At 38.7% G+C, this 26,099-nt stretch overlaps 1 protein-coding gene across 1 annotated transcript in view; it reads right to left on the reverse strand.

Annotated features, from left to right (window-relative positions):
- The window catches only part of SPATA16 (spermatogenesis associated 16), a 181,081-nt gene that overhangs the window by 23,171 nt on the left and 131,811 nt on the right, over positions 1–26,099 (reverse strand). The window contains exons 6-9 of the mRNA XM_010976277.2: positions 13,947–14,093; positions 12,779–12,891; positions 6,447–6,611; positions 3,824–3,907 (exon numbers count right to left, since the gene is read on the reverse strand). Of these exons, the coding sequence (XP_010974579.2) occupies positions 3,824–3,907; positions 6,447–6,611; positions 12,779–12,891; positions 13,947–14,093 (509 nt within the window). The remainder of the gene's footprint in view (positions 1–3,823; positions 3,908–6,446; positions 6,612–12,778; positions 12,892–13,946; positions 14,094–26,099) is intronic.

Below are 26,099 nucleotides of genomic sequence, written 5' to 3' on the forward strand. Positions count from 1 at the left end.
TCACCAGTGAATCTTTCTGGATACCCAGTGGTTGGGTGGAGTGGCTCCACAGAGTTCCAGTCTCGGAGGTCTTGACTTGCCTGTTCTCCTGACTCCTTCTTGCTTACAGGTATGTTTTCCAGCCTGGGTCACAGCTCTGCTAAAGCTTGTCTTCAAGATGGATGTTATCACTGCATTCTCTCCACAAAGGCACACATCACTTCTCCTTGGAGAAGTGGGATCTATTTTTCCAACCTTGTGACTCTGGGCTGCCCGTGACTGCTTTGACCGATAGAATATGGTGGAAGTTGCTATGCTGGTCTGGGCCTAGTGTTTTAGAGGACTAATGGTGTTTACTTCCCTTTTCTTGAGATACTTTCTCTTGAAAGTCTGCTGTCATGCCGTTTAAAGCCTAATTCACACGGAGAGGCTACATTTAGGCACACCAGTCAACTGTCTCAGCTGACTAGAATCAACTGTCAACCACATGAGTGAGCCATCTTGGAGTCCAGTACATTTTAGCGTTCAGGTGACTCCAGTCCCAAGCACAGAAGCCATCTGACTGAACTGCATGAGAGACCCTGAGCAAGAACTGCCTAGCTGAGTTGAGTCAACCCATAGAACTGTGAGACAATACTGCATTGTTCTAAACCACTGTGCTTGGGACGGTTTTTAACACAGTAATAGATAACTGCAATAAGGGCAAAGTGGGAAAGCCCAGGTGACATGCACCTATGAATGTGGGCATCAAAACACTAGCTTAGGGTGAGGTGGAATTGGTGGCTGTCTACCAAGTGCAGATGTAGACAAATGCCACTCTCCCACCTTTTTTGCTAGTCCTCGGAATTTCATAACTGGACTATTCTATTATCTCTTGGATTTGTAAATATATATACTATACAAATGCAGATATTTCTGGGAGGGATAATGCTATAAACAGGGTACAAAGGTACAGCAAATTTTTTTGTGTGTGTAGGGTCAAATAGTCAATATTTTAGGTTTTGTGAGCTGTATGGTCTTTGTGGCAACGACTCAACTTGGCCAAGGTGACATAGATGGTACTTAAATGAATGGTATGACTGTGTGCAATTAAGTTGATTTACAACAATAGATGATTGGCTGGTTTTGACCTGTGGGCTATAGTTTGCTGACCCCTGTGCTAAACAATTATCACTATAGTCAGTAGAGATGTTTAATTACATAGCTTGACTCTCATGAACATTGAATTTGGTTTGGCTCTCACTCCAATTCCTCTTGCCATACCTTCTTAGTCCCCTTTGTAGAGGTCTCCTAAGTTTGAAATGACCTCCTCAAGGCTCTCTTCTATTCTTTTTCCGTGTTCTTTCTCAGCCTTGTTACCCATTCAAATGATTTCAGTTACCACCAATTTTCCAATGACTAAGAAATGTCTATCTCTATTCAGTCTTTTATCCAGAACTCCAGACTCCTGTACTTCCCCTTGGATATCTTGCCAGCACCCTAAGTTCAATATACTTTTCTGCAGTAATTAGCCTGTTGTCTCAACTCCAAACCCACCTTTTTATAATTAGCTCTTCGATGCTGGGGTTTAAAGTCTGCAAACTCCATTTCTGTTTTGCCAGCTCTTTGTCAATAAGGGGCGATAGAGGGACATTGCAAAACCAAAGGAGAAAGGAGAGACTTGCTACTTCCTGTTTATTTGTTGCAGACTTCTTGTCTGCGTGGGGTTCCTATGAGCATCTATTCAGCAAAGCTTCTTTGCTCCAGAAACATATATTCTTTTCTGTAGTAGCAGTTGAATCTAGTTTTTCCAAAAGTTGCCAAATTACCTCCATTAAAACAGCCATCCTTCTCTCCCCATCAGCAGCAGTGGGTTACTGCCCCCCTCTTCAGAAGTCTGGGTCTCAGTCCTTCATGACCCTTCCTCTGGGCTCAGACACTAGCACCAGCTAAACAGCGCCTCCTAGTAGGAGATTTGAGTTTTGGCCCAGCTGGGTCCCTGCTTCAATTTTGTAAGTTTTAGTAATTGCAGCCTCTTCTCTTTGATTCCCCAACCTTAAGGGGTGATAGCTGCTTCCTTTAATTGCTTCCTTTGTGATAAATTATTGTTGTCCTTTGCTTTTTCAGCTACCTATTTCATACCCAGTTACCCATTCTTTATATTAAATTCCCTTTCAAATATCTGGCATGGTTTTGCCTTCTGACTGGAATCTGAGTTTATGTTCTCAGGCAAAACCTGCTTCTCTGAAGGGCTTCCTTCCTTCCTTTGCACCAGCAGACCACTCCCTGTTTCTGCCCTAGTGGCTCAAGCCCAGTGTCTGGGCATCATTCTAACTTTGTCTATTCTCTAAGCTCCCATATGCAATCAGTGAATATGGCCTGCAGAGTCGGCTTCCTGGATATTTCTCGTATCTGTCTTCTCTCCATCCCTACACCCACCGCTGTCGATCAGGCCACACCTGATAGCTGAATCCCCATGTTTCTGTGGCCCCTCCGTCTGTTCTTCCACTACCACCCTACAGACGTCTCAAAAATGTTTACCAGATAAATGCTTTCTGAAACATTCCGAATCCTTAACATAATTTATAAATCCTTCTGTGATTTGACTTCTCCTGCCTCTGCACTTCATTTTGAAATATGTTCCTTCTTCCTTTGTCAGTTTTTGAATTTGCCATGCTTTCTTTGCATTCTTGGTGCAAACTTTTCCTCTGTGTGGAAATCTCCCTTTCCATCTGGATAACTACCACTGTCCTTTAAATGTTTTATAAATATCACTTTCTCAGAGATGGATTTTCTGACCTCTCACACAAGATTATATTCCTCTGTTTGTTCCCATAGGTCATTTGAACATCCACTTTTTAAATATAACATTCAGTGAACTTGTAAGTAGCTGTTTGTTTAGTAACTGACTTCTTTCCTAGATGGCATATAGGTCTGTATAGGCAGAGGCAGTGTTTGTCTTGCCCAGCACAGCACAATATCCTTAACACACAGTGTTCTTTCAGGCACAGTAGATATTTGACAAATATTTGCTGAGTTCAGTTGACTTCTGTTCTATACATTTATCACAGGGCCTCTGAATTGATTACAGAAGACAAACATTTCTGCAGATGCATCAGAATCCCTCAAGGCTGACTTTACCTCTTAAACTGAAGGCTTCTTTGGTTTGCTCTCCTCACATCTCCTGACACCAGTTCTCCCTTTGTGGGTTCTTACAGTGGAGGAGACTGAGTGGGGAGTAGATTGATCAGAATTTATCACCTTTAGCTGGACTAGAGACCCAACATTACTTCTTCCTACACGGTCAGAGAGCCCGGTGGCATCACACAAATCTGAGTACCTGGGCCCAGGTGCATCTCAGTGCGTGTTTTACTAAACTCAGGTGACCAATGAAGGGATGCTCCCCTACTTCTAACAACCGGTATGTTACTCCTCCACCCCAAACAAAATGTGCTAGTTTCTTTGTAGTTCCTTGAAATGTAGCCATTATTCTTCAAGCGACAGAATATGGGGAAAAACGCTGGGGAGCAGACTAAAACACTGATGAAAGGGCTTTAAAAAAATCTGTAATAACCAATAATGCAGAAGCAGATAATGAAACCTGAATATGAAAATAAGCATGACAAGAGACCCATAAACTTATATGACCACAGTCAGAAAAGCAGCAGACCTGAGGGAACAGATTACATAAATCCATGTTTGATTTTGGCCACACTTCCAGGGAGAGAGCTGTGTTTATTTTAAAAAGAAAACAACAAAACAACCCAAAGAGCTTGCTTTTCTTTTGATCTTCTAAACACATTTGACCCAAGTGGACATTTTCTTTGAGAAAAATATCTCTCTTTCCTTCAGCTGAAAGTTTTACCTTTTGAATTGTATTCCACACACGTTCTTTATCGTTTCTTCTTCCTTCAAGGGTGTCCATGGCATCTGCCATTAGTGACTGCAGCTGTGGCACCAAGATAAAAATTATCAGTGTGGAATTCACACAGAAATAACTTCTCTAAATACACAGATTAAAACCTAATTAAAAAATCATTTGTACGCTGATGATTTTATTACTCATCTTTCTGACAATGAACACCGCCACCTCATCTTTGCTTCAGTCATTACCGAGTATTATTGCAGATATAAAACATTGAAACAATGGAAAGATTCTTCTTGAAAATTTGTAGAAAACATATAGGTTTTAATGTAGTAAGTGTTGATGTTTTGTGAAAACAGATTTGGGTTGTAAAGAATGAAGGCAGTAGTTAATTCTCTCAGGAAATGGCATGTAGTACATGAACGCATTTGAGCATTTTCTCCTGAGGCTAATGTATCATAATTCTAGGCATCTTGCAAAAGCTCACCAGAGGACCATACTAAAATTGTGTTGTTTTATTGCCTCTTAAAGGATCTAGCTCATTTAAGTTCTTTTCCTATTCTTTTCTTTACTAAAATTTCAAAATAACCAACTTTTCTTTCTAGGTTCCATTTCAAAGGCAAGTTTAAAAAATTCCACTCTTTGCCCCAAACTGCCATATTCCAATTTAAAATAATCCTATACAGATGCTGCATATGTGCCTGCGAAGTAATGAAGCCACAGGAAGCCATGTGACAGTCAAAGCTAAAAAAGGAAGTTCTCTAAAAAAAAAGACAAACGTCATTTCGGTTCACCATGGCGTCAAACGTCATGAACTGTTAGATAATCTTTCTGTACTTTAGATATTGCACAGCTTAAGCAGAAGGGCAGAGAGTTGAGTCACTCAAAACTCTTCTATTGAGCAGTCACTGTTGATACAGCATCATAAAAGGTGTCTTGAGGATTTATTATCTAGTTAACCCCTGCTTGGAAGTTGGAAAGTAAAATCTATTACTTAAGGCGATGAGATTTTGCAAGATACATGATTTTTAAATATTTGGTCTGCATGTATACATCCATATATGCTTTTTTTTTTTAGTAGGTGTATAAATTATGAAAATATCCCAAGAAATCCTATTTTCCAAGGTTTTGTAGTGGCATATTGTACTAACACGTTAGTAAGGGATGTCAGTGATGCTAGTTTGGTGTTCTTTTTGTATATTTAGAAATATAAGTATTTCCAGAAAAAAGAAAGCCACAGATGTGTGGTTAAGAAGACCTTAAGTGCAGAAAACTCCCCTGTATTTTTCGTTTAAATCTTGAATGTGCTTTTCAGAAAGACAGGATCAACATTATGCCAGCTTCTTAAATTAACATTTTCTTTGCTTCCTCTTATCTCAGAGGAGCATTAATCATCTAAAATTGTCTATAATATGCACTTTGAAAGCTCCACACTTACTGTACTCTTGAATACCTATGAATGGTAGGATAAACACTTAGCCTTTTAGAAAGCATTCTGTGCACACAACCATACAGGTTTAGAAAGTACTATTGCTAGCTTTGACTTAGTAATTCCATGATTAATAGACTTTTTTTTCATAGCTTTAATGTTTAGTATGCATAGTTTTATTATTTGGTTACTCTGACAGTTTTACACGTTAATTTTTTAATATCACTATTTATTTAATACACTTTTGTAGGTTCAGATGAACATTATAAATGTTGGCAGTCCATTTCTTAATTAATTTGTTACAGCTTTAAAAGTTCAAAGAGGGCGGGTTCCTTTAGTTATCTTAAAATTACAGGTGATCAGTTTTGGCTGTTATCATCCTTGCTGCATGAATTCAATTCAGGTCTATAATTAGTTTTAGCTACCTTCAATTAGAGCCTCAAATTAAAGAGCCCTTCCTAATAACACATCAAGATCTTTATATGGAGTAAATTTTACCCTTCCTTGAATGGCCAGTACACTGATTAGTAATTGTTTTTCAAATGAGGTACTACTGTTTCTAATATTAATTATGGTTATAATACACACATTTATTTGAAGATTTTTTTTTCTGTCTTTCCTGAGTTAACTAATCAATACAGTTAAAAAAAAAAAAAAAACACTGTTTGACGGACTACATTTCCCCTCAAATAAAACCACTCTCTTATCTAAATGTACTAGTGTGTGTGTTTTGGCATTACCAACATATCTGTGACACTAGAAGCGAATAAGAAAACACTAAACACAATTTTGTAAGGTCAGTTTTCTATCCAGCAATTACTCTTTTTTTCCTCTTACTTTTCCATTGAAGAGAATCATACATTAATATATCTTCAAGTTAAAAAAACGATTTATTAAAATTTCACTTTACTTGAAACAAAAAGCCCGACTCAGAATATGAATAATCAGCCCTTTTCCATATTTTCATACATCACAAATGTCTTGCTCTAAAAAATGGAAACTAGTCAGGGTGAGCAAATAAAACACACACACACACCTTTCTATATTTTCCAGTTTCTCCATTAGAATGCTTCACGAGGCTTGAAGAGTTTGCCCTGGGACTACGTTTATTATCACATTCTTTTTCAGACCATATCACTCTTCTGTTGGCTCAGGGCCTGTGAAAGCCTTAAACAAAGAAAAACAAATGCTCACCAATTCCGCCTCCTGTTGACTGATGTCCTGTAGATAGGGGATGGTTGCTAGCTCCGCCATTGCTTGATTGATCACCTGGGATTGCTCCTTTACTCTCTGCAGCTGGCTGAGGAGGCTGGCGTATTGCAACTTCTCCATCACACCTGAGCACGCACGAAGACTGCTCTAGTCTCCCAGTAGAAGGAAATGTTTTAGAATAAAACCACAGAAATATCATCTCCCCGGGGATTGAAGTCAGGGCTTGTTGTAATATGTTTAGCTCCTTTGGAGTAATGGTAACTAGTGCAAATAAATGTTTTCCTGCTATCATTTTAGAGAATTGTCTGTACCCTTCCTTCAAACAGAAAAATGTATATAAAAGGGAACACTTTGCAGGACTGTTGAGAAGAGTTTGCAGGTGGCCCTGCATAAGGAATCTGGGATGAGAGGAAAAGAGGACTGAAATTGAACCTGAGCTCGACTCTTCCAGTGGGGAGCCCACAGAGCTGTGTCCATGTAGAAGACATTATCTATGTCATCAAGGCATCCTAAGAGTTAAGAGTTGTCTGTTGTCTTGTTGATTTAAAGGAAGATTTTTATGCAACTTGAATCTGAAAAACATTATACAAATTGAATTCTGTCTGCCCTCATGGCTTACATTAAACCTGCAGCTCTGCTTTTATCTTTAGTTCTCATTGGATGGCCGTGGACTCTGGTTCCTCTCCTTGTAGTATTGTAGTGCTTTATTCTGGCTCCTAGGACCATCTCAGCAACTGACACGATCCATCTTGAAGTAGACTGTTGTGTGCTTGTAAGGACCACCAACCCCTGTGAATCTGCTAGTATTTTGGGCTTTCTTAAAATGGGGCACACTTATAATCAAGGTGGCTCACCTATGTGTCTGCTAGTGCCAGCCATGAAAGAGAACACATTACCTTCTCTAAAAAGTTTAATCCAAATCATACTGCTTCCTAGGAAAGACAAAGTTTATCATAAAAGTCTTACATTTCTATTTAGGAAAAAGTCCTTCTGACATAAGAACAGCTTTGGGTTTCTGTCATGTTTGGAGAATGATGGGAAATGGTAAGTCACAGGAGGATTTAGTTTGGCGATTGCGTTCATTCCCAATCTTGGTGCTCAGAAGCAGAAGGCTGGATGAACAACATCCCCTTATGGTGGGGTTCCTCCTGGACTACCTGCACCAGAATCATTAGGCTTGTCTGTTAACCAGGAAGAGTCCTGGACCTTACTCAGTGATCTCTTGGTATGTGGCCCTAGAAATGTGAATGTTAGCTAGGTGCCCCCCAAAATATTCAAACATCTTAAACCGAATTTGGAGGACAAACCGCTACCTTAAAGCTTAGTATCTGGCAAGGACTATTTTAGTTTGTGCATACTTATAAAGCAGATTTTTTCCCAGAAATTAGAGAAGGCAGACTTAATTTTTCTTTCTTAAAATAGAACCTCTTCTAAAGAGAAAAATTATTAGAAACTAGCATTACTAAAGAACATCTGAATTTTAACTTAAATTTAGAAGGCAGTTCTTTCTGAAATGTCATCTGCATATCTTGATTGACACCAGTCTCTAGAAGTTGACACTCTTAGAACCTTGGTAATAAAGGAAGGTTGAGCACTGTTGCATCGTATTTGCTGTACTTCTCCCTAATGTGTATCTGTGCCATTTGGCTAGTGTCATCTCTCTATCCCTGCTTGCTGATTTGTTCTTTTCGATTAATCATTTATCTGAAAACCTGTAAACTGATAGGAGCAATGATTGCAAATTGTGGATTTGGGGATCCATTTTCTGAATCGACAGAAGAGCCAGCCTTCCCATTTAGTTTAAACATGTAGCTAAACAGTGGGATCCTGTCAAAGAGAGGAAAGCAAGTTGCAGGAGAAACAGTTTTCTTTCTGAAGAAAAATTGCTTTCTTTGTCCTTCTTTAAAATAAACAATGGGGCTCGTTGTAGGAAAATGGTGCAGTGACTCAACTCCAAAGAGCAGAAACGGCTGCAGCCTGCTCGGGAACATAGTCCATCAGTGTAATTTCCCAAAACATCAGGAAAATAAAAATAATGGAAGGCGATGGTGCTTTGTTAGCTTGATTGTTGGATGCATAACAAAACAGGAAGTGCTCCACGTGGATAGGGTGACTAGGGAAAGAATCTAACTGACTGCTAATAGTCACCCCGCCTCCTCCCCACATCCTCTGCCCCAAGCCAACAGCAGTTTTTGGTTATCAGGAAACTGTAGATTAATATTTTACGTATACAAGCTGGCGGTTTTTGAGAGATAAAGTGAAAAAGAAATAAAGATGAACAAACGCCAGCAGGAGTGCTTTAATGCTCTTGCTTTATGGAAGTAATGAAAAATGAACGAATTAGCTTACATCGAGTGCTAGTAAGGGCTAAATCTAAAGGGAAGTAGCCCTCTCATGGAGACGTCAGGCGTGGTCACAGGGCTCCTGAGCTGCTGGGGAGGGTGTAGTAAAATGGCCAAGACAGAAGCTAAGACCTCACACAGGTACAGTGAAGGTTAGGTAAATAGCAAGTTCACATGAAGGCTTCAGCCAGAGAATTGTCCAGATTTCATAGCAGGTACTGATAAATGTTTGGCAAGTAAGTTGCACAATCTCGTACTGCTGAAAAGCAGAGTCCAAGTATTTGGAGTGCATTTCCAATTGATATAACATATTAGAAACATTAATTGCAAAGAAAAGGGGTAGGAAACACATATTATTGTTCATTCCAAATGTGCGTATGTAAACATTTTTTATGCTTCATTTGGAGGAAATTAAAAGTTAAATTAACGAGGTATTCCAAACATGGTCAGTTAGGGCATTTTTTTGGCAAGTCAGCCTGTGAAGGCAGCTTCATGCATGGCAAGAGATTTTATTATTTTAACTCTTTAACATTTACCCCAGGAAGCACAGCACATAAGGTTTTAAACTGACAGCAGCCAATAAAGTTAATGAATGGAAAAGCACAGTAGCATTTGGTAGCATGTGAAATAATTAGGACAAAAATCAGAGGAGGGAAAATACCATTAGAGCAGAGCTACTGGTTGACTTGGGTTGATGTTCAGTGAGATTAAAAGCCACTGGGTAGGAAGGGTGGGGGAGTATTTTAGATAACAACTCTTAAAGTGCCAGTATCATCCTTGTTTGGTCATGTGTGGTATGCCCAGCAAAGGAGTCTCTAAACGTAAGGAAGCTGGCGTCAGAATGTAAGGAGAATCACTGCCTGAGATGTAGAAACCTCCCTCGTACTGGGAATGTCCTTGTCTCCTTCACCAACTCTCTCTGCCCCACCACCCCCATGGTGAGAGGTGAAAATTGACGTTCCCAGGGAATCCCTACTGTGGGCAGTAGATCAAGTCCATGTCTGGAAATGACACCTCTAATCCTGCCTTTGTGAGTAGCTCTGAGCACATCAGTGACATAAACAAAAGAATTAGACGTCCACAGGATATTTGCACAGTCTTCATTTTAGAAGAAATATGTAATTTCAAAGTACACAGCTTTTATAAAGAAAAAGGTCCAGAAAACAGTTTTGTCAAAACAAACTGAAACAAATACAAATAAAACTTCTAAAATCCCTAAAACTTTACGAGGTGCTTCAACATGGATTATATACTTTTGGTCTCACAACAACACTGTGAGGTGGGCCTGGCAGATACCAGCCTGCTTAAAAATGAGAAAAAAACGCTCATAGGTAAAGTGACTTCTCCTAGGGTTACACAGCCAGAGCACAGCCTTGCACAAAAGGCTTTATCTACAGGTGTCATGAGCTAGGGTAACAACTAATAAGGACACTGTGATGCCTTGCACTCAGGTGGGTGGCATTTCACATCTGACAAGAGAAAACACACCTCCGGGGATCCTGGAAACACTGTTGAGGGATTCCTGGGTCACAGTTAATGGTACCATGGGGGGATAATTTCTGCTCACTGACTCATTACTTGCTTCATTAAGCTAGGTTACCTTTGCAGCCAATTTTATTCAGCCCTGCTTTATGAAGCCGTGTTTGGGCATCTAATAAGAAATCTAGAAGCCAATATTTGGACATACTTGTGGTCCCTGGGTACCTTTGGGCTCACTCGCTTCAATTTCATTAAAGCTCTTTGAGACAGTCTTCTAAAAACTGTTATTTCCCTTAGAAGCAAACATTAAGAAAGTTGATGAATTTCCTTGCAGTTAGCAAAGTGGTAGTGACTTACTCTAAAGAAGACTGAGTTATTCATTAGATGCTAAGAAGCTTGTTAATTATGGTTTTCAAATCCCCTTTATAGACACACAGATACATGCATATACACATTTCTGAGTGGCCAGAATGCCCCTTGAAACGTGAGAAGAAAATGAGTTAAGAGCATTTAAAAAGTGTGTGATGCCGAGATAGGCCTAACCCGCATTCACAACACGGGGAGATCTGAGTTGACCACAGATGATGATGTGGTCGGTCTCCTGACAACTAGCAAGGTATGGCAGATATCTCCCCAAAGAGCCAGGAAACAGACAGATCACTTCCACAACACCCAGCACACTGGGACTGCAAGGTTGACCGTGCGCAGATGAGGTGAAATAATACTGCATGGTGATAGTTCTTGTTTACAAGGCTTCCACTGCTTGCAAGGGTCTGAATATGACAGTAATGATATGTGTGGATCTCTAATTAGGATGGTGTGTGTGTGTGTGTGTGTGTGTGTCTTAGAAGGTTGTGATAGAGGGTTAATTGAAGAACAGGATCCTAAATTTGCAGGAGAGTCAGTGAGGCTGCTATAAACCAGATGTTTGTGTCCACCCAAAATTCGTATGTTGAATCTAACAGCATATGGATAAGCTCTGCCTCTGCCCTCCTGTCAGCCTGAGGTGACCTTGGGCCCTAGCGCTGGCTGGCTGGGCCACCAGCTTCCCTCCCCTGACTTTGGGGGGTCCACATCCACTCTAGGGGGGGTGTCCTTCCCTCATCTTCTCACACAGACCTTTGCTGAATTAAGGTTTGTAAATATATGGTTTTAAAGAGAAAAAAAAAGGGGTGTATTTGGAGGTGGGGGCTTTGGGAGGTAATTAGGGTTAGATGAGGTCATGAGGGTGGGGCCCTCATGATGGAATTAGTGATCTTACAAGAAGAGACACTGGAGAGCTTGCTCTCTGCCATGTCAGGACACAGAGAGAAGGTGGCCAGTTGCAAGTCAGGAAGAGGATCTTTGTCAGAACCTGACCACATTGGCACCCTGATCTCAGACTTTTCACTTCTAGAACTGGGAGAAAATACATTTCTGTTGTTTAAGTCATCTAGTCTATGGTATCTTGTAATGACAGCCCCAGATGACTAAGGTAGAGGTGGATTTATTATTACTAGAAATATAGGGGAGATAATTGAGTAGAGCACAGTTGTGGGGAAGGGAAAGTTATGTGGTAGGAAAATCAGTAAAATGTGCTTTTGGATTTGTAGTGCCTAGAATTACAAATCAGGCAAATAGATTAGGGGTTTTATAGCCTTTCTAAAATGCTGAATAATGCTACTGAGCGGATAAACTGCTGAACAGATGTTAAGTAGCTGTTTGTGATGACCCCCTTGGTTCCCCTTGTAAGGTAAGAACATCAAATCAATGATGTAATACAAAAGCCACAAAAAGAAAATTCTTTGAAATTTCCAGCTTAAAGGCCTTTTGAAAAATATTTTAAAAGGGGAAACTTCAGCCTTTATAGCCTGTTAATGAGAAGTTCCCTTTATGTACTTTCAGTACAATGACTTAAATTTTGTAAAATAGCACAGTGTAATTCAGGTCTTATTTGGGGCTTTTTAAGACTGAAAAGTAGGAAGGGCATATTTCCCCTGAGTCAGAGAAAGAGATTAGATAATTTACCTTAAGAGTATATGAAGATCAATTGCCAGTTTTTAGAGTAGTGTCCAATTTATCAATATGGTGTGAAGGAATTAACTTGAAAAGCTCTGAATTCTTGTGCAGGTAATGAAATGATTATATGCAATAGCCCAATACATGAAATAGGGAAAACACTGTGTTTACTAAAATTTTGTTATTGATTTGAAGTGAAAAATTCAATTCAACCTTCAATTAGATATCAAGAAGGCACAAAGAAAGGGCTCTTTAAAGAGGTATTAGCTTAATAAATGCTGGAAATTGCAAAGTGTAGCATTGTAATTAATATGTTTTAAAATAAAAAAGGAATACAATCATTTGCTAAACTTTGCTTGGTTTTGCAAATGAGATTTACTGCGAAAGTTTCTAAAATCCTCCTACACTTGCAATATTTGTACCGTCAACTTTCCATACTTCTAGAATTGTCTCATATTTATATGCTGAACAGATATAAAAGACTCATATACCTACATTCAATTGGGTGCTTCTGATAAAATCCAATATTGGCAAAATTCGCTTCCCCATTGTCTCCATGTGTCTCACTGTGTCTTCTCTGGTTAGCAGACCGAAGGGAGTTTTATGTTCTAAAAATTGTAACAATAAACTTTTATACAATTTTTTTCCCCAGACTTCCATTTCAGAATGCTTTTCTTTAGCAAGCTATAAAGCGATATCTCAATATTAATAGATATGAAATCTATAGTATAGAAACTAGACTCCCATCTCAAAGACCACAAGTATAATAATGAAAGATCTATGAGGAGACATTGCCCTTTAGAGACAATCATTTATTCATGTTGTTGTGTTTCCTGATTGAGCTATCTATGAGACAGCCTATAACAATTCACCTCTCTCTGCAGAGTATGTTTTTCCTGAGTTGTGAAAAAAGGTTGTCATAAATGTGTCTGATTCTTGTCTTGTTCCTCCCAGGTATTATTCAAGTGTGCATATCCCACTGACTTTGAATGTAGCTCGAAGTTGAGATAAGCCTCTGAGGATAGAGTACCAGACAAAACACAAATCCCTAATTATGTGGGTAGAGCGGAAGAAGTAAATTCAACCTGGGCATGAATTCAGCCCACGAGTCTGAGACTTTCACTCTACGTGAAAATTTTCTTGATTTTTGAAAATTTCAATGGACTTACTGAGCACCATTTACTATAATACTCTTCAGGAGATCTAAGAGCTTGGTGAGCTACATAAGAAAAGAGTAGACCAGGTATTAATACAATGGCAGATAATCCAAATGATTGAACGTTGTTGTTGGCTATATTTTTGATTTCATATAATTGTTTTGTTACATAATTTTCTTGTACGGTTGCTAATTGCTAATGACAAAAGGTTGTGTTCTTTAAGTGCCCTGTGACTAGGCATTGGTGATAGTGTGGCTGGGGTGAGAGGGTTGGGATGATGGAGGTGGGCACTCTGGGATTATGCTTGGTCTTGGGGGAACCAGAATTCCAGGTATTGTTAACTAACCCACAAATAAGATCGGAAGGACTTACATATGATCCAACAAACATTTTTTGGCACAAAGGCCCTACTATATGCTAGGCCTTGTGATGAATAAGACTTGATGAATAATGTGCAACCCCTGCCTTATAACAGAAGTGACAGATAGTAAGTCCAGGTGATTTACCTGTGAATGTTGGTAACTTCCTACTTGATACTTTTTCCAAAAATTTCCCATCTTCTTTGCTTTTGAACCCAAGAGTCAAGAGATATTGTTGGGGAGGAAAAGATGACCAGTCAACTGTCTGAGGCAACATGTGGAATCCTTGAAGATCTGAAATATGACAGAAAAAGAACTAAAGAATTTATCATTTTATTGTTTTCAGGGTATTGTTTTCTCCCTAGACTTTAAGTATTATACTTGAAAAAAATGATAAATACAAAAATTAAAGATACAAAGTAAAAGTATGTGCTCAAAAGATGAAATATATGATATATCAAGTTCATATTTCTTAAATATAAACATACACAAAGAATAGCAATAAAATATGGCTAGATTATGTGGTCCTCTTTCCCCATAAAAATAGTAAGAAATTCAGGACCAGCTTATGGGCTTAGTATCTTTCTGTGTGTCTTTTTGAGAGAATTTGATTTTTTCTGTCCACAGTTTAAGATTTAAGGAAATAATGTTATAGGAAAGGAAAGAGAAAAATTACTACGTAAGAATGAAGATATAAGGCTAGTTACTTTAGTTGCCACCCCTCCTACAGTTGAAGGAAATTTAAAATGATAAATGTACTGACTTCTGTAATTAGACTTAGAAATAATTTGTATCATGAAAATGCTTCTAAAACGCCCTCCAATCTTAATGACCAGAAGAGCTAATATTTACTGAGTACTTATTTTCTACCTCTCTTGTTTTAAGTACTTTGTACACATTCTTTTTATTAAAAATTTTTTTAAATTGAAGTATAGTTGATTTACAATATTGTGTTAGTTTTCAGATGTACAGTAAAATGACTCAGTTATGTATACATACATATATTCAGATTATCTTTCATTTTAGGGTGTAACTAGATATTGAATATAGCTCCCTGTGCTATACAGTAAGTCCTTGTTGTTCATCTATTTTATGTGTAGTACTTTGTATCTGTTAATCTCGTCCTCCTAGTTTATCCCTCCCCTCCCTTTCCCCTTTGGTAGCCATGAGTTTGTTTTGTATGTATTGTCTTTAAATCCTTATGATAACTTTATGGAACTGGTGCTGTTGTCCTTACTTTACAAATAGAAGTTTGAGGTCCACAGACAGGAGGTGGCTTGTCTGGAAACACAGCCTCTAAGTGGACAGAGCAGGACTGACGCCTGACGCCAGAGACCCTGGGCCTAACCACTGCACTCTACTTTGGGCTTGCTTGGCTTTGAATCACTTTTGGGAGAGGGACAGATGTCAACCATGGGTCTTGGAGGCCAGATTTACTTAATTCATCCCCATTCTGACTAATAATGTTTTGGTTTATGGCCACAGACTTCTCAGATGAAGGATGATGAACAGAGGGTCTAACGAGTCCTCCCTCCTTAACAATGCCAGAGAGGGAAAATGATGAAATTCCAGATATCCTTGAATCATGATCGAAAGGTCCATTTTTAATGTAGAATCAGAACTCAAATGGCATTGGTTCAAATACTTTCTTCACTCTTTATCTGTAGTATTTCTTTAAAAAAGTAATAGACCTAGTAGTCCATGAATATTTTTACCTATCTTCTCTGACTCCCCTACCCGCCTTGTTAGCTGCAGAACCCTTTGTTCAAACTGAAATTTACTGAGAAGCTCAATATTTAAAATCAGTAAAGGTAGAGCCGTTCCATTTGAAGCCTGGATCACTGACCACCCACTGTCCTCACTGTACCCCATTCAATACCTGCCCCACACAGACGCCACCTTGAAATTCTCCACAGAACCCCAGTTTTTCAAAGCACAGTTTGGGAAACGCTACAGTAAGCTATCTGGCACATTTTGGTTAAGTAAACTACAATCAGCTGTCAAATAGTGTTAACATGTATGCTAATTATTATAAGAATTAAAATATTACAGAGTATCTTTTAAACACATGCACAGCACAAAAATATATTAAGTTTGGTTTAATCTTTCTTTGGTGACTCAGGATCAGGTAATCACTAAATATTATGGAGGGCTAACATTTATCTGGCACTCCTTCTGTGCCATACACTTTACAGGGTTACCTTTCTTACTCAACAACCATGTAGAACAGGGTATATTATTTTGCTCGCCTTAACAGGTGACCAGACTGGAGCTTCAGGAAGTTACCAGCTTGCCCAGGGTTACACAGTAAGCGAATGGAGGGGTCGGAATTGAGAGTCAGGCAGCTGGCCATCAAAGCACAGGGCTTACATCTCAAAATGATCCCATGATGATGATCATCACTCTGATGGTCAGTGCGAAGCATGTTACCGAAACAGGGCAATGCCAGTGCACAGATGCTTTCAACAGGCACACTTCTAGACCGCACACTTCCTTACTCTATCTAGCAAAGTACAGCAAAGGCCCAAGAGGTCTCAGAACTAAGAGTGACTTTTTAAGCACATTAACACGTAGACTGAAGTATTAGATGCTTCTTCAGTTGGTGTTTGAATTCCAAACCACCTCATTTTAAAAGGACAGCTCATTTCTATAAAAAAGGTAAAAAAAATGATTCAAAAGTGTAGAAAGTTTCTTTTGGTTTGAAATCTGCTACAGATAATCAGACACACCCAACCTAATACTGTCTTGCTCTCAGTAACCTGTAATGAAAAAGAATATGAAAAGGAATATATGTATGTATATGTATGACTAAAACATTATGCTGTGCACCAGAAATTGATACAACATTGTAAACTAACTATACTTTAATAAAAAGATAAATAAAGTAAATTTAAGTTTTTAATACAAAAAAATTACTATCCTGCCCTCTAAAATAAGAGAAGTGTTTAACCAGTTTTACTGAAGTTGCCAATAACTGGGTCATGTGAAAAGACAACTAAGTAAAAATAAAATGGACGCTAGCTTGCTCTTCTGATAAATGGTCATCACATTTCTTTTGATTGTGGTTCATCCCTTAGCATTCTCTAAGATTCTGGCGTTTCTAAATTGTTGGCATTTTCAGGAATCAGTGTACTGTGGAAGTGGAGGGCAGGAGAAGTTCTGTGTTCCTGGCTATGGTTTGCTCTTCAGTCTGGTTTTGCTCCCTAACTAAGAAGGCCCCAGGGCCCCCCAGCCATGCTGGTAATGAAGTCTGGGGCCATCCTCTGGGGCCATCCTCTGGGGCCAAGCTTGGCTTCCTGGGTGACCCTGGATGTGCAGAGGCCCCCTGCATAGCTGTGGGTTTGGCTGCTCTGACTTCCTCACAGACTCAGAGTATATGTAGCTTGTTGACATAGAAGCCTCTGGATCCCAGGTACCCTGAAGCCTCCTGTCAGCACCTACTTCCAGTTCGGAGAGAGGGTTCCCTGCAGGACTTCTCCATGTCTTTAAAGCCTCCATCGAAATGCTCTTAGAGGCCCTGGAATCCTGAAGTTCAGAATAGTTTATGCTGTGCTATGCATGGGCTGCTGTTTGCAGCGGGTTGCAGGAGGCATCCTGAGATTTGGCATTTGCTGATGCAGCTCTGCTGCCAGAAGCAGCCACTGTTTGAAGGGTCTGTTATATAAATAATATGTAAGACTGTGAGAGCTTGACCTCTTCTTGGTCTTAAATATTTGGTGGATAAAGAGGAGACCTGTAGTGAGTGACTGTGGTTAGATCAACTGGAGAAATTAATATCAGCACTGTAGGTAATTTATTATGAAATGTTCTTGCAAGAATATAAGTATTTTCTGTTCCTGTTGATACTATATGTTTCATCCTGTTAGTGTTCAATGCATTGTTAACTTCTAGTTGAAATTTTAAAATGTGAGAGGCCCCTACATACATACTGTTAAATTAAAAAAAAAACTTTTAAAGTATCATTTTTATTCCATTTGTATGCAGAATAAATTGCAGTTGTATGAACATTTAGCCTAACAGGTGGTCTATGACCCAAAATGACGACACACTTACCAGATGTTGAAACTCATGTAACATTAACTTGAGTGCTAATTGTTCTCAATTTTATGCTCATAAACCTCTACCTACGTCCGAAAAGCCCTATGCCTCTGATGGATGTGAAAGTTAACCATAATATATTGTCCTTTGGTAGGAAAGCTGAACTGATTAAAAATGTCTTCTTTGCTCCTGTCATGTTAGAAGAAAACTTGGGAGAAATAAATCCCTTAATGCATTCCTTTATAATTGATCACCACTGAAGATGAAATTTAGATGACTGTGACCAAATTTATTATTAAAAAATCAGTTTGCAGGCATGACGCAGTTCCAGATTTTTACCATTAGGGAAGCAGATGTTTTAAAAAAGAATATCAAAGGTAGATTATGCAGATTAAATTTCTCATAGAAACCTAATCTTTCTTTTCCCTCCAAATGAAAGATGTCTAACTCTCAGCAAAAGAGGATAAAGTTTGCCCTTTACCAAGAAGCTTTCATTGTACCACAGAAGGCTGGAACTGACCAGTTTTTAGGTACTCAAGTCGTTCATGCTCTTTGACCTTCTGTACTTGCCATCCTCCCTACTTGAAGTCACCTCCGTGGAATTCAGTGATAGTTCTTCTCTTTTGATCTCTGACACTGCCTCTCTCTCTGTCTGTCTGTCTCCCCCTCTCTCCTACACACATACATGCCACTTTCTCTTTCTCTCTTTCTCCTCCTGCCTCTCAAGTCAATGCTCCTCCAAGCTGTCTCTGGCTCAGTGATATGTTCTTCACAAGAACGCTCTTGGGGGAATGACTCCATTCTTGGGGCATTAGCTAATATTTCTAATCAAAAGACTGGGGATCAAAGTTACAGTCTCTGCAAAATTTCACCAGTTTCAAACACAGTATTTCCAAATATCTACTGGGACATGGCTGTTTTCTCTCCATTACAAACGTTACCTCAAATACAGCAAACATATTCTTCGAAAGTGATTTTTCAAAGTCTACAATCTCCCTCTCCCCCGCTTTTCACCAATGTATGGTAATGATAGCCATCGTTCACCCAATTATTCTGACTTAAAAATTTGAAGGCATTGTTGACTTTTCTTTCCTCATATTCCCTGACATTTAGTGAATCTCAGAAACTCATTAAATCTGCCCGTTGTAATACAACTCATATTAACCCTTTTCTCTGCATTATCATTGCTACCACCCTGGTCACATTTCTGATCACATAGCGTCTGGATTCCAGAAGACGTTTCCCAACAAGCCTCACTGCCACCGGTACCATTTCATGCCCCCCACACCATCACCTGGTGAATATTTCTGGAGCATCACCTTTGTCCTTGTCACAGCCTTCCTCATGAGCTTCAGTGCTTCTTTCCCAGTATTCAAGGCTCTCAACTGTGTGTGTGTGTTTCACAGTCTACTTAATTCCTATGTTTTCTCCAGTATAAACCTTTCTCATCAGCCTGTGCTTATCCTGCCTCTGAACTTTTCTTTGTGCTTTTCCCCCTAGTCACACCTACCTATTCTTCCCATTTTCCCTTTATTCAGTTAGTCACTGTCCTTCCAAATGTGCCTAATTTAAGTCCCACTGAGTTCATAAAGGGTTCCCTGGGTATGTCAGTACCCACTGTCCCCCCACTTCAAACTCTTAACGAACATCTGTACCATTCACTCCAGAGTGAATCTCCTGATGTTTCATGGGGGCATGTCCCTTCTTTCCAGTAAGTTTTAATCCTCTCAGAGATCACATCTTCAGGTTATCTTCCTGCCTCAAGCATCTCGTAAATGCTCAATCAATACTTGAGTTGAATCTAAAAAACAAACTTTTCTAAATCCTGAAATTTTAAGTCTAAATAAGAATAGAATTGCAAAAAAAAAAAAAAAGAGATGTTCAGAGCTTCTGAGATATGATTTATTTCTCCGCCACTGAACTTAGAAAAGAATATCACACAGTCTTAATTCTTCATTTTACCTAAACCTTCAGTGGTTTCTGTCCCATTTAAGAAGGGTGAGTGAGGTAAAATAATCTGTATCAGATAACTCTGTGGACTAGATGCTCAAACGAGCAGAGTAGCTTTACCAAGATGGAAAAATGAGTTTCAGACTCAGGTTGGGCCCTTGCTGCAGCCTGTTTTATAGGAAATATGGACTCTTAGTCACAAAAGAAGATGGGATTAACAGAGAGTCTGGCTTCATGAACCTATCGGCAGCACCGAAAAGCATCTGTGAAAATGTAAAATACTGATTGTAGATCAGCAGACTTATCTATGTATATATGAGAGACAGCTTATTTTGTATGAAGTTAAATATCTATCAAATAAAATCTGAGCTCTCTGGACATAACATAGAAAACATAGATGCCATGATCATCAGTATTTTCTGTTGGACACCTCATTGTAACCACAGCCGAGAGACTGTGAACAAACTTTTCAAAGCAGTTTTTTAAAAAAGAAAAATCATAGAGTTTTTAAAACTCCTTGAGAAATATGCAGATTTGTTAGGGGTCTGTCATCACCTTTCTCTAAGTGTCATTTCCTTCTCTGTTTTCCAGTGCCTGTGTCATTTCTCTGCCCTTTGTCCATTACAAAATGTTCTGACATTTTGGGTTAGAGCAAAATCTCATTTCTAAAGGTCCCAGTTGTTCAGTGTGAGATGGGACCATGTCAGTTTTATACGACTTCTTTTTAGTGATCAGTTTCAGAGTTTAGCTTCTCCAGTCCCTTCATAATGCCAACACTTTGTCATTACTTCTCTCCCAATCATTTTCTGAGTTTTATCTTGTACTCCTTTTAATGCCAATACTTCTATCTTGGAAGTTATCCACAAATTCACATCAGCAAGAAAATAGCAAAAGGCAGCAACTTTGCAGCTAACTTATCATTATTGCCCCCCATAAATAATAAAGCAGTTTCCACTTTTAAAAACGTAGATAGCATATTTTGATTTTTGCATTTGATGTGTGAGAAAGCTATAATGTATAATGAATCTTTGTATAATAAATTATATTTTCCCTTTGACCTTCATTATAATTTCAGAGTTATAGATGCAAGGGAAAAAAATTGGTTTTCATTCCTAGGATTCCTGATTTTTACTTCAGGCTGCTGGTCTACTTCTCAAAGCCAGTCTTTGTATATATAAATTTCCTCTCATAGCCCATGTACAAACTTGGAAAAATTAACAATTGCACTAAATTTTTATGCATAGTTCATTTTTATTTCACTTGGGATTCTTATTGATTCCAAACTTTTATGTTTATTCAGTTGTATTTATTCTGGGGAAGTTCCTTAATTCCATCCCCACCAAAGTAGATTTGAGACAAACAAACATGAAAGATACTGCTATTTCCTTCAATGTTTATTAGATTCACAGTTAATGAAATAATAAATTGTTACTATAATTCCCTTAAATGGCTGTAATTTTACAGCCATTGGAATGAACACTGGTTGGTTGGCTACCTAACATGCATTCCCTCCTTCCCTCTTTTTTTCCCTTGGAGAATTCTCTCAATCCCTACCTACTCTAAAAGTGAGACCTAAGTGACTTAGGTCCTTCAATCCATGGCATTACCTTGACTTCAGTTTTGGTTCAGTCATAAGCATATAATGTAATCTGGGCCAATGAGAAAGAGTGAGTCCTGGGAACTGGGTGGAAGAGACATTCACTGTTTTTAGGACAGTGTAATTTGAGATATGTATTGACATTTGAGCATTTTGCTATAATTCAAGATCCTAGCACTTCAGGGTATGGTACAGGTAGTGGAATACCACGTAGAAACTGAGAATAAAGCTGACTGTAGAAAATAGGGCAGTGAATGTGCTGTTGGATCAAGCTACACTTAAAGGTAGTCCTGTCTGTGGATCTTTTAATTATACAAGCAATGTATTTCATGTCTTCCTCTTTAAAACATAAATTTCTGAAGGAAGTTTAAGCTGTGATTCCCACTACTTGGAACCAAAGATAGAGGGCTTTAGCTAGTAGTGCAGTGTATCTACAAATACTATGGAATCCTTAAAATATTACAGTTGAGAGGTTAGACAGCCATAAATTCTTCAAGTTGACTCTCTAGGAAGAATACTTTCCTTATTTAAGGCACATAATTGTTTCTTGAGTGATAAAGAATGATAGGAGTGTCTTTGTTCTAATGAGGTGACTCTTGGCAGGCCCCTAGATAGCTTCCTTCAGGATAGGGGATGGTCTCAAGAAAGACCAAGTCTTGATTTGAAGCTTAGAACTGTTCCCCAAACTCGGGAGGGGAGAGGGGCTGGAGATTGGGTTAATCACCAGTGGCCAGTGTTTACTCAATCATGTCTCCATAATGAAAGCTCCATGAAATCCCCCAGATGATGGGATTTGGAAAGCTTCTGGGGTAGTGAAGTACAGTGAGGTACGCAGAGTGGTGCACCCAGAGAGGGCACAGAAGCTCCATAAACACACACACACACACACACACACACACACACACACACACACACATATACATACATGCATACACACACTACTTTACTTTGCCCTATGTATCTCTTCCAGTTGGCTGTTCTTGAGTTGTATCCTTTCTAATAAACCACTAATAGTAAGTAAAGCACTTTCCTGAGTTCTATGAGTCATCCTAGAAAATTGTAGAACCTGCATTGAGGGTCGTGCAAACCCCCAATTAATAGCTGGTTGATCAGAAGTACAGGAGGCCCAGGATTTGTGACTGGCATCTAAAGTGAAGGTCAGTCTTATAGAATTGAGCCCTTAATCTGTGGGGTTTATGCTAACTCTAGGTAGTTGGTACCGAAGTTGAATAGAATTGTTGAACTCTAGTTGGTAGCAGAGAATTGGAGAAGTAGTGGGGAAAACTCCTACGTATTTCGTGTCAGAAGTGTTGTGAGGAACAAAAAAATTCCCAGAATTGGGATCAGAAGTGGAATTTGCTAGAATGATCCTGAATGTTTGATACATGTGGTTCAGGAAGAGAAAGGATACAAGGATGGAAGGTGAGGAATCTTTGATTCCTGGGTGGCCACCCATGATATAAAACTGCAGCTGTGCTTTGATCAGTTACTAGGTAAAATGTAAAAGTTACCAATGGAAGAGATGAATCCAACTTTTGGGAATTTGATTCATTGGATGCATAAAAATGCAAACTAACATGAAAAAACCCAAAATATGTAATCCCTTGGTTATTGTTACCTGTTATAGCAAAAATGAAATTAAAACAGAGTGCTAGGTTGGACTTTGAAGCTGAACCAACTTCAGATTTAGAGCAGCTTTGGTCACTAGCCCACAGCCACCTTCAAAGGGGAAAATTATATGGGAACAACACAGAGTAGCTCTAAGACATTTGGTTACCAAGAAAATAGTCCGCATGGAGGTGGGCAAAACAGACTACTGAAGCCAAGGGGTATAGTGTGAAGGGGTTATTTTACTTTGTGGATAGATATCGTCAGCCTCCCGAAGACCCTTCACTCAAATGGATTGTGAGAGTAATTCAGGGGGCAGTTTTTTAAAATGCTGCAGTGTGGAAGGGCATGTTAGGGTTGATGCAGGGCCTACAGCTTATATGGAACAGTCAGAGCTGGCTACATGTGATCCAGTCACACAGCAGGGTAATTAAGGGAACAGCCAGCCTGATCAAAGGCTATTGCAAGGTTGGCTTCCCTTGAGAGGAGAGATTGTCTAATTCCTCCATAAATGACAAGTGGAATACCCCACGTGAATGAGTGGATATGCTTTGTATGCAAGCCATGTGGTATAGGATTTATGATAGTTGAGATGTTCACCTACTGAATATGTGTGTTACCTAGGTCATGGTAAATGCCATGGCTAAGGGGATTCCATTGTAACCTTACTGCTGCAAAATATAACCTTAGTGCTACAAAGTAGAGCAACAACTGGGGAAGCCTTACCAAATTTTTTGTCTTAGCTTCCCCTCATGGGTCTTACAGAAGCTAATAAAACATTGGAATAAAGAAAGAAAGGAAAGAGTCAAGGGACTTATCCCAGCAGGGTAGACATTTTTTAATGGTTATTAACAAATGGGGTTATTAATAAAGCAACCGTTGATAGGAGTGGGAACAAAAGGAGGAAAGAGGGAAGGTCACGGGACTTGGATCAGAAGGGTGAGCAATTTTTGATGGGTATTAAGAAATGGGAGAAGTAGAATGGACAGTGATGATAGACAAAGAGAAAATATAATAAGCAGCTTCAGTGGTATGGAAGATAAAATGAGCAGAAGTAAAAGATGTCCAGTTAAAATTCTTAAATGAAAGAATAGCAAGAAGTAAGGGACTGTAGTATTTTTTTTAAATGATGACAATTTTTCAGAATTTATGAAAGACATGATTTCTTAGGTTATGGAGCATAATGACTTCCAAGTCGGGAAAATAGTTACCTTGGTGGGGGGTAGGGAGCAGTTTGGGATTTTTAAGAGGTCGACAGAGGATATCTGATCCTCAATAAACTTGATGTTTATTCTGTAATAATTAGTTAAGCTTTGCATTTGTTTTATGCATTTTTCTATATGTGTGATATTTCAGAATAAAAATATTTTAAAGAACAAGTAAAAAGAAAACAATACAAACAGCTTGGATGGGGCTGTATTCTAGGTGTGAAATGCCGTGATTATCTGTGGACCACAAAGTCGTAAAGAAAAGCTCCTTCCTGAAAGGTGTAAGTTAACCAAGCCAAGTATTAAAGCAAAAATAAATAGGACCTGAATGCTAATTATGCTAAACTAAAGGGAAAAAAAGCTAGCACTACAAAATAGAAATTTCAAATTCTGCACAAAATCAACTTGTAGAATTTAAAGTTGAGGATGTAGAGACATTGTTCTATGATTGAAGGCTGAATCTTTAGGGACTTCAATGCTCAGCTGCATGATTTATTAGATGGCAGTGCCTAATGATTAGCTATAATATTATAGAGTGGCTAGATTAGACAGCCTAAGTAAATGTTTCAGGAAAAAATGTCTTAACGTGAGTAAGTATTTACTTCACTACTCCCTTACCTGCTAAAATGAGCTCTCTTTGTCTTTAAATGGTTATGGAGCTTTTTTATGTATACTGAGGTAACTGGTGATGGATAAGAACTGGAGAAATTGATAAGGCTACCAAGACTGACACTGGAAAGGGATTAATCTATCTATTTATGAGGGAAAAAATTTGGGGAGTGTGTTTGGAGAGCAGAAGGAAAGTGGCCATTTAGTGTGCATGTGTGTGCATGTGCATTACAAGGTTTTGCTGAGCAAAATGGATAAAATACCTCTGATATCTGTTTTCTGCCATGTATCTCATTCCAACCACACCACCTTTCCCCAACCCATTGGTTTTTCTTGAGAGGCTATAGTAAAAGCATGTTACTTTTATTTATTTTTGGATTACTGACTGGTATTTCTTTAAATGGGGCATTGTCTATCCTCAGATCCCGTGAGAAAACATATTAAGTAGGATGCATTACACCTTCCAGGGATGTCTGGGAGAAATGCAGTTATAGAGGGTAAGAGACAGTAGATGATGGAGACCAGAGGCAAACAGTGCTGTAACTTGCTACTGCAAAAGCACAAGTGAACTGCCTGTTGAGGAGTGTTTACTTTCATTAGCTAGCACAGCTCCACACTTCCCATGAAGACCAACATTTTAATGTTTTAAGAACAGAGACTGTAACCCCATTTCTTTACTTTTGGAATGATTCTCTGTTTCTAACAAGTTCTGTGGTACAGATAGGAGATGATTTATCATCCTTATAACTGACCTAGCTGGACACTTTCATAATAATAGTGAGAATGTAGGCTCTACACTTTCATAGTAATAGTGAGAATGTAGGCTCTTTAATTCTATAAACTTTTCCAATTGATAAAGTCAGTTAGAAAGAGGAAGATAGTCTAATCTTGGAAACTCTTGCTCGTGATAAAATTATAATATTTTAAAGAAGAAAGAATAAAAAGAGGGATTTTCACTTCAGTTTTTAGAGAGCATAGGAATGTATTATCCTTACTGGTAAATGATGACTGAACAAGAACAAGGTTATAAATTTCAGTGAAAAGCAATTTTAAAGGTCTATTTTAAAACAATATATTATTCCTCTGAACATACATATTTACTCTTGGGAGTTAAATTGCATTGGAAAGACAAAATATGACTATCCATCTAAGTGTTAAAGTAATTGATATCTGATCCAGAAAACTTTTCTATTAAACATTACTAAGCACAGATCCATTACTGAATATTTATTTATTTAGTGAATAAATCTTGATATTTTCATCAAGAGGAGACAGGATATGCTTATTGTA

This window comes from Camelus dromedarius, chromosome 2 (assembly GCF_036321535.1).
Source record: "Camelus dromedarius isolate mCamDro1 chromosome 2, mCamDro1.pat, whole genome shotgun sequence".
Lineage (NCBI taxonomy): Eukaryota > Metazoa > Chordata > Mammalia > Artiodactyla > Camelidae > Camelus > Camelus dromedarius.